Raw genomic sequence first — 16,571 nt, forward strand, 5'->3', positions numbered from 1 at the left:
TCCTCAAACTTTGAATTCCATTTCCATTTCTTTTATAACTTGGATAGTTTATGCCTTACATCTCCTGTGGCAATTTAATATTTTAAATTATCAGGCTATTTAATGTATGTTGGGCCAGGTGTGGATGTGGCAGAGCTTATGATGAGTAAACTTGTTATAGTCTTTAGTTAAACAAAGTATAGATAATAAAAAATAAGGAATGGAATAGTGGGTCATAAATTTCTGCTTATGTTTGAGGCAGTGTCAACCTTTTACTTTACAAGTGGGACTGAATTGAAAGGACACTGGTGAGAAATATCTTGTGCCATTTATGCCACATGAAGGGTTGTCATCTAGACCATAAAGCATTTTGCTTAAGGAGTTTAATGTAAAATGGCAAATACACTCCATTATGGTAAGAAAGTTATTGTTTCCAGGGAGCTTTTTCTCTAGAGATGTTTAAATCCAGCAGCTGGGGGAGAGGAGGGTGATCGGGGCACAGAAGACAAAAGTTAAATGCAAGTAACTCTTGGGAACTGTCATTAATTTTCTTTGCCCATTACTTTGGGCATGAAACTCTATTCTTCCAAGAATGTTTTTGTTTTTAATGCCTGTTACTACATACTTGATAGTTTGGAATTTGCATAATGTGTATTGTATAAATGATAAATTGGTATATGTTCAGGTTTTTCAATTTCATGTGGTTGGTATCTTTGGGTCTTTTCTAGGTTTGCGACTTGGCTTTTAGCCTGAAGAAAATGCTGATCCGACACAAGATGACGCATAATCCCAATCGTCCACTGGCAGAATGCCAGTTTTGCCATAAGAAGTTTACAAGGAATGACTACCTCAAAGTGCACATGGACAATATCCATGGCGTAGCTGACAGCTAATGGGAGCTGTAAAGGAATTAAACTATTCAGAAGGGCTCCTAATGTGAATCCCAGATTTTTCTCACCTGATCAGCATGACAGAAGTAGCCAAAATTAACCTACTGGCTTCACAGTCCTTATTTGCCTATAGATGTAGATCCTGTAGATGCATATGCAAAAAAAAAAAGAAAGAAAGAAAGAAAAAAAGAGAGGTACCAATGGAAAAAAACAACGCCATGGCCTTGCAGAATACTACATCTTATAAATACTCTGTCTTATAATAATGAAGAAAGGAGTCATGGTTCTCCTTCTTGGCAATCTCTCTGTAATGAAGTTTTTAACATACTCCCCTAATAGACCTTTTGATTTTATTATTATTCTGTGTGTGTGTGCGCGCACTTACAAATACTGGTTATTGCAGCTGGTTATTATTAACTTAAGTAGAAAGAAATCAAGATATCCAACGGTTTCTTTGCAAATGAGGGTAAAGGCAAGAGTTATCAAAGTCTCAAACATGGTAGTGGAGTAAATATTTAATACTTGCTATTTTATAAAACAAACCAAGAATTTATCTTATTTACTAGCTCCATACAACAAACGAGTTTAAAAGAAAGAGATATTTGAGAACTAAACCATCTATTGAAACATAGCTCATTTTAAGAGACTTCTTAGGAAACATCATTTCCTTTCATTATTCCAATGTAGATGTTCATGGTCCGGAACACTTTTATAAGAGCTACACAAAAATGACCATAACATTTAAATAGTCATCAGGCTGTTTCTCCTGAGTTTATACTGTTTATATTTAGAAAGCAATAATATACAGATACATATAACAGAAAGTAGAAACAGAATAGTTTCCTGGTATTTGTTGAGTGACTCGGTGGCAGGACAGTGGTGACATCGCCACATTAGTTACGATGAGCAAGTCCTTTACCTCCCCATTCCATAAAGCCACTCAGAGCCCGTCCATGCGGATGTGGAGTCCTCAGAGCATGAACATTCCATTTTGCAAAAGACATTTTCCAGAATCTTGGCAGTAGGTGATTCTGAAACACTTTTGAATCATCTTCAATCATCCCATATAATTAGGAATCCAGAATAAAACATACAAATCTGGCAGTCGTTATGATTGAAATTGTTACTGATGTTTAAGGGAAATTGAAGCAAGAAGTCTAATTTCTTCCTTTAGGTTATATTTCAGTGATGTGCGTGATGGCAGCATACAATGAACAGCTTGTTTGGGGAGTTGGTATGATACCATGCAATTGTGATGTCAAAATAACCTAAACGAATCCAAAAAACAGAAAGATATTAAAATGAAACTGAAATCTTGAACCTCTCTAACTGAAACCTACTCAAAAGAGACGAAGTATAATTTTAAGGAAGTCATTGGCTCTAAGGAGTTGAGAAAGGTTATCCGAAGACACAGTTCTTGACTTCAGGAATCCCATTTTAGAATTAATATATTCATGCCCAATTCCATCCAGCTTTAAAAAGAAACATAAAGATTCAATATAGACATTTAAACTCTGTAAAATATTGAATTTGAAACTCACCCAGAGATAACTTTTAAAAATACAAATCCTAGAATTTTAATTTAGAAGTTATCTAAGTATGGCTATGTATAGCATTTTGTATCTGAAATTATAGTCTATTTTATAAAAATAAATTTTAGTCTTAACTTCTCACTGTGTCGTTTGTTTCAACAATATATTTTTAGACATAAAACGTTTTCAGTTGAACATGACAGTGTGCTTAATACCATTTGAATCTGAAAGGACAGCTGTGAAATTTGGTAGTGTGTGTTATTTAAACATGTCCTGCTTCTTCCTTTGGATGCTGCCTTCTCTATAAGGGATGCCTCATATCCCGACTATGTGCTAAATGTGAAATTTGGGGGGAGTCCAAATATCAATTTTGTGTGATCTCAGTACGTCACAGTTCACAGGGCTGCTGGGAGATTACCCTTGAAACCCTGGTGTCACCCTGGTGTGAACCTCCAAAGGAAGAGGTGCTGGGCCTTATCCTGCTGAAAGTTTATAGACAAGGGAATCTTTAGCAAATGCAGTAGAAGGACCTACTTGTACATCATCCTCTCCTATCAAAGGACTGACGCCAAACTAGTCCTTTCAAGACTATTTGTATTGCTGAAATCTTTTCTCCAAAAGAGGATTATTTATGTTTTCAGATTTATTAGCATTTGTGTGCTGCAACTTTTAAGTCACTTAGCAATAACAAAAAGATGAGAAGTTTTTTTTTAGGCCTGTTTGACAAATCAAAAACAGACACTTCCTGAGACAGGGAGGTGTGTGAGACATTGGTTCTTTGGAGCGGAGTCACCGCCTAGGCTAGAGTGGGCTCAAAACTGTGTTATCACCATGTTATTAATTTGTTGTATGACAGAATCAAAAATTAACTCTGGAGCCTTCAGTGTGGGCATGTCAAAACATTCTATATTTCCTAGGCCCATGGAATAGTATGAAATGTAACAGCTATCTTATACCAAAATGGGGCTGCTCATCTAGTGTCCAAATTTCTTTTCTTCCACTTAAAAAAAAAAACTGCTTGACATGATACTGAAACAAATATTTCTATTTAGTTATAAAATATATAGCATTTAGTTATCTGAAATAAAAATTTAAAAAATAGTTACCTAAATATTTGATAGCACTTTTGGCTTCCTAATCATGCAGACTTTTAGGCAATTAGAATAAGGTCTTACTCTTTGAACTCCTGCTATCTTGACATAGTAGATGGCAGAAGGAAACAACGATTTTAAATAATGTCAATAATGCATTTGCTTAAAATTGAGAAAGGATGTAGAACCACAGAAGCCTGATCATCTAAATTAGTGCAAAGAGTTCAAATGAAATATCGCTTTCTGACAAGAACAACTGTAGACCTACTAGGAATCCATTACACTTAAAAAGTTAAAATCAATTTGTATTGTATAAAATTATGTAATCAGTAGTATAAAAATGAAGAGAATCCCAGCTCACAATGGATGCTTGAATCACTCCATTACTTACTCAGTTTTTGATTTTTTGTCTTCTTAGAAACCATCCAATAATGCTATTTTTCTTAAAGTTAATTTTGTCAGATTTCTTTTACTTATTTGACTAGCATATCCTTTTTTTTTTAAATTCTTTCACTGAAAACTTTTCTGTGATTATATGAAAATTTTAGATTGCTTTTATTGAACAACTGATGTTGGGATTTCTCATTTTTTTTTTTTTTTTTTTATCCTGACAGACAGCACTGAGCTGAATGCTTTCCAGTCTGTGTTGACAGATTTGTCTGGCCTTTCTCACAGACCTACCTAGGCTCATTTGGTAGCTGACTGGGCTTGTCCTGAAGTCTGTATGCAAAGAGAATATGTGTTTTACCCCTAACAGGAAATTCATCATCACCAATGTGCCAATCTGATAAAAACCTGGCATGGTGTACACAATCCAAGACCCTTCGCTGCATAGCTCCAGCTGACCCAAGATAACTGCTGATGCACCTCCTAAAGCAAAAGAGATTCTTTAAAAAGTAACCCAGGGGCTTTGATACCATGGACACAGGTATAACTGTTGAAAGCTGAATGAATCCATTGTTGGAATTAGTTGTTCAAACAACATAACCTTTATTCATGCTTTAATATTTGATAAAGCAACCCATAACAAAGAATACACTGACCCCAACTCTATATTTTTCTTTTCTAAAGCAAATATTAGCATCTGGAGAACTGAAATTGTCTTTGATGGACAAAGGAAGGTCTGAAAATTATATGATATAGAAGCAAACTATACCGTTCCTTTGCTGGGAATGCAAAGGGTATGGAGATGGGAACAATACCACCTTTACTTAACTTGGCAAACTGACAAGTTTGTTTCTAGAATATCACATGCAGTAATTAAGAATTCTGAAAAAATTTAACTTTGTAAAAATTAACCAATCACTACTTTTGACTTAAGTCTAGTTTTAATATTGAAACATATGAAATCCTCTGAGGACCTTATTTTTGTAATCAGAATGTGCAGCACATCAATAAGATCACTGTCTGCAGCTCATCTTCCACCTGATAAACGTAAGTACATAGCTTTCTCCAGAAGAAAAATAAACAGGATCAAGTGCAATAAGTGTCACTTTCATTCTTTCCTGCTTTTTGCATGTGGAATCCATTTCTTGTGCTATTCCAGCTGCTGTGTAACTTTGGTGGAGTCTCCAGTTTCACCATTAGCTGGGTTTTAAGAGTGATGAGTTGGTTTTATTCCTGGACTCAAATTATGATATTTAGGATATTAAGTTGTTTCCTTTCTATGACTATAAAATATGAAACTGAGGTGGACGAATTTAGTTGATTAGACTGAGTATGTGAGTTGAGCCAAGTGGTTTTATGCTGAGAAAAACAATTCCATAGTTTTCTAAATTATAGATCTTACCCCCATTTTCACCAGCTCAGTAAAAGGCATGGGACTTATTGCGTACCACAGATCAAGAGAGAGAGAAAGAGAGTATATGGGTGGCACAGAGTGACTAGGATGAAAAGAGGAATTCAAAATATATATCCTACAAGCCAAATAATCCTGAGAAAGAACAAAGCTGGGAATATATTACAAAGTTATGATAATCAAAATGGTACTGGTGTAAAAACAGACATACATAGACCAATGGAACAGAATAGAAAGCCTACAAAGTCTTGTTCCTATGGCTTAAATGATCTCCAACAAGGGTGCCAGACTACACAACGGGGAAGAATGATAGTCTTGTCAATAAATAAAATTAGGAAAATTAGATCCACATGCAAAAGAATAAAGATGGATCCTTACCTTATGTCATACACAAAAATTAACTCAAAGTGGACTAAGGACCTAAATGTTGAAGGCCTGAAACTATAAAACTAAAAAACACATGGGAGGAAAGCTTTATGACATTAGATTTGGCAATAGTTTATTGGATATGACACTAAAAGCACAGACAACAAAAGCAAAAATAGACAAATGTAAATACATCAAACTTAAAAACTTCTGCACAGCAAAGGAACTAATCAGAGTGAAAAGCAACTTGTGAAATGGGAGAAAATATTTGCAAACCATATATCTGGTAAGGAGTTAATATCCAGAATATAGGAAGAATTCCTCAAACTCAACAGTAAGAAGCAACCTCATTGAAGAAAATTACACTTTTAGCTTGTTTCCTGGAGTGTCTATTGCAAATGTACACACTTATCACATGAAAATTAAAAACACATGTACAAAATTGAGATGAACAGTACATAACCAAATTTTGTGTTTTTAATCAGATATAAGATAATCATTTATAGGCACAAAATATCCAGTGTACTTTTGCTTTAACCAAGGAAGTACAAAGATATGGTATAACATCAATGAGAATTTAGTTACAAAATGAATATTTTAGCTTATATTCAAAGCTAATAAGCCTGCAATTCTCTCGTATGTAGACGGGTGAAAGGAAAGAATAGAGGAGAAGGGAAGGGAGAAAGGATAAAAAGGAATTAAAAAGGGTAGAAGAACCTCAAATTTGGAGAGATGCTAGATCTCTGATATCCTTTCTCAGCTGAATAATGTCAACTTTTTAAACAATTAAATGGATTTAGTACTATCTACTTGTTGGGTTTGTTGTAAGGGATAAATTAGAAAATTCATTTAACTCTCCGAAAGGATGCCTGGCACATAAGGAGTTCACAAAATAATATTGCCCTAATGTTCCTTGAGATACTTCCCTTGCCAGCCTATATATGCTATTCAGAAACTTCATACCACTCCTCAACATTCCAGCTCATCATAAGCTAAATGAGACAAAATTTTCATGTGTATATCATTGGCATAATTACAGTGATAGAAACATTTTCTTTGGAAATGGTCTTGAAAATTCTTAAACATTGTATTTATCAATTTAACACATCATACTTTAACAAAGATGCCTATCCTTTTAACTCAGGCATTAAAAGACATTTTTATCAATGCCTTGACTATCAGGTATTTTTTATCATGCTCAAACTACATTTTGCTCTTAGCTTGAAATTAATCAATAACTTTGATTTTATAAAATTTCAGCTACTTACCTCCTTATTCATAATATTATTATAATGCGTAGCAGTAATCAAATGTACAAAAGAGGGAACGATCTCATCATATTATTCATATTTTAAGGGGTGTAGCTCATCTCAAAATGAAATTCTGCAGTAAGTAATGAATAGCTGTTAAAAATAATTTATTTGCAGTAAACCCAACAAACTAAATCAAGTATGTACACATGAACATAAATACATCTTTCCTTTATAGACACATTAAAAGAGAAGGAAGGAATACACTGATGAGATTTAAAACCAGGAGTTTGTCATTCATACATTATGGCAAAATTCAGCTGGCACTCTGAATGGAAAAAAGGTAAAATGCTATATACCATGAGATGAAAAATAAGTGCATATCTTTGAAAAGTAACTTTTTTATTCATATGATTCTTTGAGATGATTTTTGAATACTGATTTTCTTAAGCAAAAAATAGTGCAATATTCTAAAATTAGGGACAGTTTACAATGCAGATTTAATGGAGTTTATAGAGAAATTGTTGGTCCTGAGATATGTTGGTAAAAGAAAAAATAATGCTTTGTATTCTTTTGATTTTCTTCACTTATTTTTGAAGCTTACACCACAAATGCCATTAATCTTTTAATTATTTAAGTCCACAGTATGGGAAAATGCTTCCCACCAAAGGGAAGCATTAATGAGAGATTCCCCACTGTGGTTGATAAAGGCCTGAGCAGCCAGGAATGATAAAGAACATGAATCTTAAAAGTCTTGAACATCTTTTTCCATAAGTTTCAAATTTGCACTAGATGGCCTCCATGGGCTCTGAGTAGTAGATATGTTGTCATTTCTGGAAAAAAAACAATCTGATTTGTTTGTATTCTCTTTGGTCTTACTGTCATTAAAGTGTCCAAAAGAAACAGATTTGTTTTCTCAGTCAAATTAGATATGTTCATGAACTGGTTAAAATTTCCCCTTCTTTCTTGCTGACAAGGATGTCATTCTCTAATGGGATGTTTCATCAATTAAAAAAACTACTTCAACCTCTGTGGAAAGCAATATGGAGATACCTCAAAGCAATACAAGTAGATCTGCCATTTGATCCAGCAATTCCACCACTGGGCATCTACCCAAAAAATCAAAAGTCACTTTATGAAAAAGACACCTGCACTCAAATGTTTATAGCAGCACAATTCACAATTGCAAAGCTGTGGAAACAACCCAAGTGCCCATCAATACATGAGTGGATTAATAAAATGTGGTATATATATATACCATGGAATACTACTCAGCCTTAAGAAACAATGGTGATATAGCACCTCTTGTATATTCCTGGATAGAGCTGGAACCCATTCTACTAAGTGAAGTATCTCAAGAATGGAAAAACAAGCACCACATGTACTCACCAGCAAATTGGTATTAATGGATCAACACCTTAACATTTATCAGGTGTCGAGAGGGTGGCAGGGGGGAGGAGGGGATGGGTATATACAACCACAATGGGTAAGATGTGCAATGTTTGGGGGATGGACACACTTGAAGTTCTTACTCAAGGGGGAAGGGAGGCATGGGCAATATATGTAACCTTAACACTTGTACCCCCATAATACGCTAAAATAAAAAAAAAGAAATTATCAAAAATTCTGTTTGAAATCATGCATTAATCAACAACAATGAACATTGTATTTAGTTGGAGTGCTTGAAAGTGAAGTTACTAAAGGTATAAGTTTTGTCAATCTACTAAATTAATTTGCAAAGTTAGCCACAAAATTTTAAAATTAATCAAGATATCAAAATAATAAAATATTATTATATTATATATAAAAATATCTCTCTCTAAAGAGAAGGATGCTTTGGAATCTCTAATATAAAAGGACCTGCTTGGATATGGATGCTAAATGTTGAGGCCCATTGTACCTAAAGTTTTTGTTGTTTTTAATTTTTGTTTGTTCAGATATGTTTTCAGAAGGAATTTCCTGGACCAAAATGGCTGACATTAACTTCTCTTTGCACAACACTCCTGTGGTATGGCCGTTAAATTAATGTTTCCCAACAAGTCATGGCTTTGGGCACATGAGTGAGGATAGACAAGACCAGTAGAAGAAACTCCCACCCTACCTACAGAATCATGAAAAATAATTCATTGTTGTTGTTATTAATGCCCAATTTATGGAATACAGTTTTACAAAGTAATAGATAAATACAGAAATTGATACATAGAAAAAGGTCTCTACTTTGACAAAATCCTATAATATATGCCTTTGGCTTTGAGATCAAGCAGATACAAGCTGGAAAAAATGGCAAGTAAGCTGTTGACAGAGGCTGGAAGAATGGCAAACAAACTTTAGTAAAAGCCAAAAAAGCATTGAAGAGAATGATATTGAAGGTTTGAAAATAGTAACCCATGTTTTGTCATTATGAAATATTCTGCATAACTGTCCCTGTAGTAAAATGAAACATAGAAAATATGTATCTACGGACTTGTGGATCTAGCTAAGGAGCTTTTTACAGACAGAGAGGAAACTGTAACTGACTTCTTTTAGCTGTCTATGATAAGGTATAGGAAAAAGAGATTAACTAAGGAAGGAATGCTCAGTTTTCAAGCAGAATTTAGAAAAAATATACATGGCCCAAGTCTTGCTGAGTTGAGGAATACAGAATGGTTTTCCATTTCCAATCTCTAGCCAACAAACTCTCAAAGTAAGAAACAGCCTCAGGGTAAAATGAAATCAGGAATGTTGTCCATAAAACCCTTTACCAAGACATCAGGAAGATTGAAGATGCCGCCAGGTAGACCCCCCCAGTTCAACTAGACAGAAATATTTCTAAGAATTCTATTAAGAGTGTTGTCCATGACATTTCATGCTGTGTAGAGAGAGCAGTCTTAAAAAGAATTACGGAAGTGATATTTGGGGCATCAAATATGCCCTGATTGGATTCATAAAATGCCCAAAGAGTATCAGCTTATACTAAAAGGAACTCGATCAGTACAAAATGAAAAAAACATCTGGGCCCCAACATTCCATGAGTGGGAAGAGAAGACTGAAGAACTCTTCAGCTATTTGAAACTATTCAGATAGACTATTTCTTTATTTTATTTTATTTTTTTATTTCAGCATATTATGGGGGTACAAATGTTAAGGTTACGTATATTGCCCATCCCTCCCTCCCCCAAGTCAGAGCTTCAAGCATGATTATGCTCCAGAGGGTGCACATCTCATTCATTATGTATGTGTATACCCATCCTCTCCTCCCCTCCTAACCTTCCGACACCCGATAAATGTTACTCCTATATGTCCACTTAGGTGTTGATCCGTTAATACCAATTTGCTGGTGAGTACATGTGGTGCTTGTTTTTCCATTCTTGGGATACTTCACTTAGTAGAATGGGTTCCAACTCTATCCAGGAAAATGCAAGAGGTGCTATATCACCGTTGTTTCTTAAAGTTGAATTGTACTCCATGGTATACATATACCACATTTTATTAATCCACTCATGTATTGTGGGCACTTGGGTTGTTTCCACAACTTATTTCTTATGAAAAAGGGAGGACCTCTCTGAGGCTGGAACCAAGGAGTAGGATAGCACCAATGAAGTAGGGAACCACTCCTATGGAACATCACTGGGCTGTAATCGAGGAATGTTCTTCGGCCTTGAATGGAAGCTCTGACAGTGTGTGTTCAGAGGGATTTCAGAATTTCTATGCACCTCCTATGTGCCTATCATTCCTCTATTTGTCATCTGTAAATAAGGACAGTTTTATTCCCCTGTAGGACTATTCAGGTTACCCATTTCATCTTGGGTGAGTTTCAGTAGTTTGTGGTTTTCTGGTCTTTGGTCAATTGAACAATTTCATCTAATTTGTCACGTCTATATATATAGTTGTTGATAGTATTCTTTTATAATCATTTTAATGTCTTGGGTTTGGGGTGGGTAATGATACCTTCTCCTTCATTTCTGACATTGGTTTATTCTCTCTTTATTTCTTGGTCAGTCTTGTTAGATGGATATCAATTTTATTGATCTTTTCAAAGAAACAGCTTTTGACTTTATAGCTTTTCTCCATTGCTTTTCTGTATTTATTTCATTTATTTCTATCCTTATCTTTATTATTTCCTTTCTTCTGCTTGCTTTTTTTAGAAGACCTAATTTTGTTCTTCTTTCTCGAGTTTCTTATGTTAGAGTTTAAATAACTGATTTGAGACTTTTTTCCTAGCAGAAGCATTTAATGCTGCTGATTTCCCTCTGAATATTGCTATACTATCCCACAAATGTTGACATGTTGTATTTCTATTCAGCTCAAAATATTTGTTAAATTTCTTTGAGCCTTACTCTGGCCTATGGAATATTTAGAAGTATATTGTTTAATTTCCAAGTACTTGAAGTTCTTGTTATCTTTCTGTGATTGATTTCCTTCTTATTGTGTATATTACATCATTATTGTTTATTATGGCTATTATAGCCTAAGAACATAGTTTCTTTTATTTCAATTTTTAAAAATTTTAGTATTTTTAATGATCCAGGATATGATCTATTTTGAAGAATCTTTTATGTGTACTTGAAAATGAATTCTGTTGTTGGGTGCAGTGTTACATACTTGTCAGTTAGACCCTGTTTCATTCTTGATAGTCTTGCTGATTTTTCTGTCCCTTAGTTCTATCTATTGTTGAGAGAGGAGTGTTGAAATCTCCCGTTATTATTGTGAATATGTCTTTCTTCTTTTCATTGTCAGTTTTTGCCTTATGTATTTTGAAGTTCTGTTTTTGGGTGCCTACTCATTTAGGAATTTGTGTGTGTGTGTGTGTGTGTGTGTGTGTGTGTACGTGTATGTGAATCAATGCTTTTATTATTATGTAATGTGTCCCTTTATCCCTGGTACTTTTCTTTGTTCTGAAATCTACTTCATTAAATTAGCTATTCCAGCATTCTTTCGATTAGTTTTTACTTGATATAATTTTTCCCTTACTTACTATTAGTCTACTTATTTCATTATATTTGAAATGAATTTCATGCATAAAGCATACAATTGATTCACATTTTTGAAACCAATTCTAATAATCTCTATTAATTGGTATGTTTAGACCATTTGCATTTTATGTAATTATTGATACTTTTGGATTTAGATCTGCTATTTTATTATTTTTTTTCTCTTTCGTAGCATTACTTTACATTCTTTCTCCTTTGCTGCCTCCTTTCAGGTTATTTAAATATTTTTTTAAATTTTATTTTGTCTATTGTGTCTTTTAATATACCTCTTTGTAGTTTTTTAGTGGTTGCTCTAGAGATTCCTATGTACATACTTATTTTTTCCTGGTCCACTTAAAATCAATATTTTACCACTTTCAATGGAAAATAGAGATCCTACCCCATATCGGTTCCTTTATTCATCCCTCCTTATGTCATACTTGTCTTACGTATCATATCTAAATTTTATTCTTGAAAACTCCAGCAGATAGTGTTATATTTTTTGCTTTCAACTATCAAACATGTTTAAAGGAACTCAAGTGGAAAAGAGTAGTCTGCTCTGTTTACCCAGATGTTTACCACTGTGTTCCCCTTCTTCATTCCGGAAGTGCTGGGTTTCCTTCCGGTGGTCCCGGGTTTCCTTCCGGTATCATGTTCGTTCAGTCTGAAGAACTTCCTTTAGCAAATGTTTCGGAGCAGGACTGCCGGCAGTGAGCTTTCTCACTGTGCCTTCATCTGTGAATGTGTTTATCTTATCATTCCTGAAGGATATTTTTTAACAGATATGGAAGTCTATATTGACAGTTCTTTTCTTTCATCACTTTAAAAATGTTGGTTCTGGCCTCCATGATTTCTGATGAGAAATCTGTACTCATTTGTATCATTTTCCCCCAATAGTATTAATAGTATGTTACTCCTTACTGACCAATTTCTAGGTTTTTCTTTGTCTTCAGTAATCAGTAATTTGATTATCATGTGCCCGGGTATAGGTTCCTTGGGGTTTGAGGTTTGTCAAGCTTCTTTAATGTCTTTCATCAAAGTTGAGAAATTTTAGCCTTATAGATTCAAATATTTTTAGCATTTCATCTTTCTTTGTCAGACACCACCGAAACAAATGTTAATTCTGTTATTGTTCCTGAAGCGCTATTGATATTTTTGTAAATCTTCTCTCTCTGATGTTCAAATTTAATAATATTGATGTATTTTCAAACTCACTGATTTTCTCTTTCATCACCTTTCATCTGCTATTAAGCCCATCCAGGAGTTTTTTCTTTTTGTTTTTGTATTTTCAATTCTAAAATTTTCTTTGATTTCTTTTTTACATATTAAATTTTCTTTGAAGGAAATTTCCGTTTTTTCATTGACATCAAGAGTGTTCATGATGCCTTGAGTTAAAAAAATTCCAATGTCTGTGTCATGTTGACATTTGCATCAATTCATTTTCTTTTCCCATGTCAACTGATATTTTTCTGTTTTTTGTTTGCTTTGTAATTATGGATTTTATCCTGAACATTTTGAATATTATGTTATGAGATTCTTTGTTTGGTTTAAATCTAGTGGAGACTGTTGATATTTTTGTTTTAGCAGGCAGTTGAATTGGTTGGGTTCAGGTCACAAGTTCCAACCTGCCTTCTGTGAGCTGTACTCCTAGCAGCAATGAAGTTTTCAAACATTTAGCAGTTTATCTGGATGGACCCTGCATGCATGTTGCCCCTTCAGTCTTGGACCCTGGCAGTGGTGTGTCACATCCACGCCTGCACTGCTTAGTGTCCGGATCAAGATTCATACCTCATTTTATGAGGTTGCTTTTCTCAGTTCTTCCCTCTCCACAATCTTCCTGGCACTTTCTTATTCCCTGGGACTCCTTGTTTTGTAAGGGAGAGTTTTTCCACTCACTTCCTAATAGTAGCATAACTGCATGCAACTAAAGAGTGACATTTGACTAGATTTCAATATCATGCATAGCTGCAAAATAGCATGACTTTGTAACTATAGAGTAACAGATGACTAGACCTCAAGCTTGTGCAGACTTTGTAAGCATTTGTTTCTGTAACATACAAAAGCCACCATGCATAGACCCCATTTTGCTCAGAATTTCCAGGCGAGACCCCTCGGTGCCCATCGGTGTGATAAAAGCCTATTTTGCAGTACTCTCTTGTGGCTCTCGGTTTGTTTCCCAGTCCATTTTGGTGTAACAGTTTGTCCTCCCACTGGAAATCTGGGGCTTGGTAACTTGGCTCTCCCCTACACATCTGCACCTTTCTCTGCATCCAGGGTCGAGGAGCAAGAGGACAGGACAGAAGCAGTGGGGACTGGACACCCGCTTGCTACTGCAGCATGACTGAGCAAGGAAGACGTTGTGGATCCCTCAGAGTTTAGCTCCTGCCGGCCCCTGTTTCTGGCTGTTGCCTCCTCACCATGGCAGTACAAAGGGGTTCAAGTGTTTGAGAACAAAGGAAAGAAAGAAGAGAAGGGGATTTCGTACTGTCTCTGAGTTTACATGTTCCTTTTCCTGTTTTCTGTGCCAGAACTAGATGGCATCTATTTGCCCTCTTTAAGACTCATTTATAGGTTGCTGGGAGATACCAGAAGGAAAATAATAATAATAGAATACTTACTTCTGATTTGTTTGGACTTGAATTCTGATCTTCTTTCCCACCCCACTTGCTGCTAGTTACTTTTCAGATTCCTTGAAACACAGCTCCATTCTTCCAAGTTGGAAAGGTATATCCGTGAGCGAGGCACGCCCGCCTCCCTTTTCACAGAACCAGGGCCCCACGCCCCCCTTTCTGAAGAGGAGTGTGGACTGCAGTTGCACGTCTCTGTCTTGCCATTTTATACGGGGTTATTGGAAGCAGATAACTTGTCTTTTTGTTCAGATCTCTGGATCAAGAGGAGCTGCGATCTGAGGCATCTCATTTGCACCTGGACCTGATGCAGATCATGAGATGATGGACTCCAAGCCTGAGGCCCTGATTGGATGAGACTTTGGAGGTAGCTCAGAGCTTCTGTGTGGGGCACTCTGGCTTCCCGTTGGCCCAGAGGAACCTCCTTAGAACTCCCCTGCGATCCCACATTGTTCAATCCTCCATCTTCCCAACAACTCCTTTCACAGGCACCAGAGCTGGTCACAGTCTGGGGCTCTCACAACTCTGGCTCCCGGCATTTCCCCTAGTAGACCTATTGCCTGTCTAATCCCATCTGGGAAACTCCTTCTTGGAGGAAAAAAATCTGATACAGGGTCCAAGGACAAATGGTGGTAGAGGACAAATGGTGGTAGATTGTCACATTAATGACACCAGTGTATCATGTCTCTCAGTGTCCACCCTCCTGTGCAGTTCCCCACGGCAGCAGTCAGCATCAAAGAGAGAAACACAGTAATAGGACATCTATAAAGTGACTTATTTTAAGGGATTGGTTCATGCAATTGTGGGGCTTGCAAGACTTGAAACTCAGTCAGGCGTTGATCCTGTAGGCTGGAGGCAGAATTTTCTTCTGTCTCAATGACATGGAGACCTATTTTTGCTCTTAAGGCCTTCCACCGATTGAACGGGGGCTATATACATCATCCAAGGCGATCTCCTTTACTTAAAGTCACCTGGGTGTAGGTGCTAATAACCACGTCCGCAAAATGCCTTCGTAGCAGCACCTAGATTTGTGTTGAAATGTAGATGAAATAACTGAGTGCTGTAGCCAAGTTGACATATAAAACTGACCATCACACCCATATGGACGTCAGGGCTGGCGATGTGACTTACTTGGGCCCATGGGTCATTAATAGACTTTTGATAATCACTCGCACATTAGGATTTGCCTTCTTTGAACACCCCTGCTGTCATGTAAAGGAATCTAGTCTTCTTGAGGATTAAAGACAATGCACAAAGAGATCCAACTGGCCCAGCTAGGTCCAACACCCAGCCAATTCATCAGCCCATTGTGGTCATATGGTTAAGCCCACACAAGACCTAAAGAAGAACCACCCACGGTAACCACAAAGTTGTGAGAAACAATAAATTGTTACTGTTTTCAAACATTGCATTTTTTGGGTAATGTGTTATGCAACAATAGAACCAATAAATACAATCCTCTTGACAATGTTAAGAAGAACCACAAATATAAAATAAGAAAAAAAAAGCATGCATTTTCTGAAATGTTTATTCATCTAAGAATAGACATTTAGGGCCTTATTCTATTTAAAATTTACAAAGGTGCATCCACAGTTGGACTATGCTCTGGAATTATGTTCTCTAGCAGTTCATGTGTGTGTGTGAGAGAGAGAGAGACAGAGAGAGAGAGAGAGAGAGAGAGAGAGAGAGTGTGTGTGTGTGTGTGCATGCAAGCTTTATGCAGAAATGTCCTAAGAGAGTTTTGAGTAACTCAAACCATTTTCTTAGATTCTTATCCCTGGAAAAATTATAATGGTCTCAGTATGAATTTCACTCACTGTATTTCAAACAGAGAACTAAGAGTTTAAAGTCTCGTTTAAAACAACTCACAAGATCCAGCCTGAAGAAGTTGGTCTAAATTATTTTTAAATGTTCTTTCCATGTGCCACATTGACAGTGGATTTTAAAGCTTGTGAGAATTTGAGTAAGGAGAATTTACCACGCAAAGTTAAGAAGGAGAAGTCCTTAACTCTTTGTCATTAAGAAACTTCCAATCACTAAAGTCAATTTTTTTTTTATTGATTTAGTATTTAAGTAGTAAAGAGAAAAG

The 16,571-nt window shown here is 35.9% G+C and overlaps 1 protein-coding gene and 1 long non-coding RNA gene across 3 annotated transcripts in view; one reads left to right on the forward strand and one right to left on the reverse strand.

Moving 5' to 3' along the window:
* The window catches only part of PRDM5 (PR/SET domain 5), a 170,806-nt gene extending 168,264 nt beyond the window's left edge, over positions 1–2,542 (forward strand). For both annotated transcript variants that reach the window (XM_012745854.2, XM_012745856.2), the window contains one exon: positions 708–2,542. In XM_012745854.2, coding sequence (XP_012601308.1) covers positions 708–872 — 165 coding nt within the window. In that variant the 3' untranslated portion in view covers positions 873–2,542. The remainder of the gene's footprint in view (positions 1–707) is intronic.
* LOC142864848 (uncharacterized) lies at positions 2,050–12,488 on the reverse strand. Its single transcript, XR_012915153.1, has 3 exons — positions 12,423–12,488; positions 6,925–7,039; positions 2,050–2,137 (listed from the first exon to the last, which is right to left on the reverse strand). It is a non-coding gene; the product is annotated as an uncharacterized LOC142864848 (long non-coding RNA).
* Between the last annotated feature and the right edge of the window lie 4,083 nt (positions 12,489–16,571).

This window comes from Microcebus murinus, chromosome 27 (genome assembly GCF_040939455.1).
Source record: "Microcebus murinus isolate Inina chromosome 27, M.murinus_Inina_mat1.0, whole genome shotgun sequence".
In the NCBI taxonomy this organism is placed as follows: Eukaryota; Metazoa; Chordata; class Mammalia; order Primates; family Cheirogaleidae; genus Microcebus; species Microcebus murinus.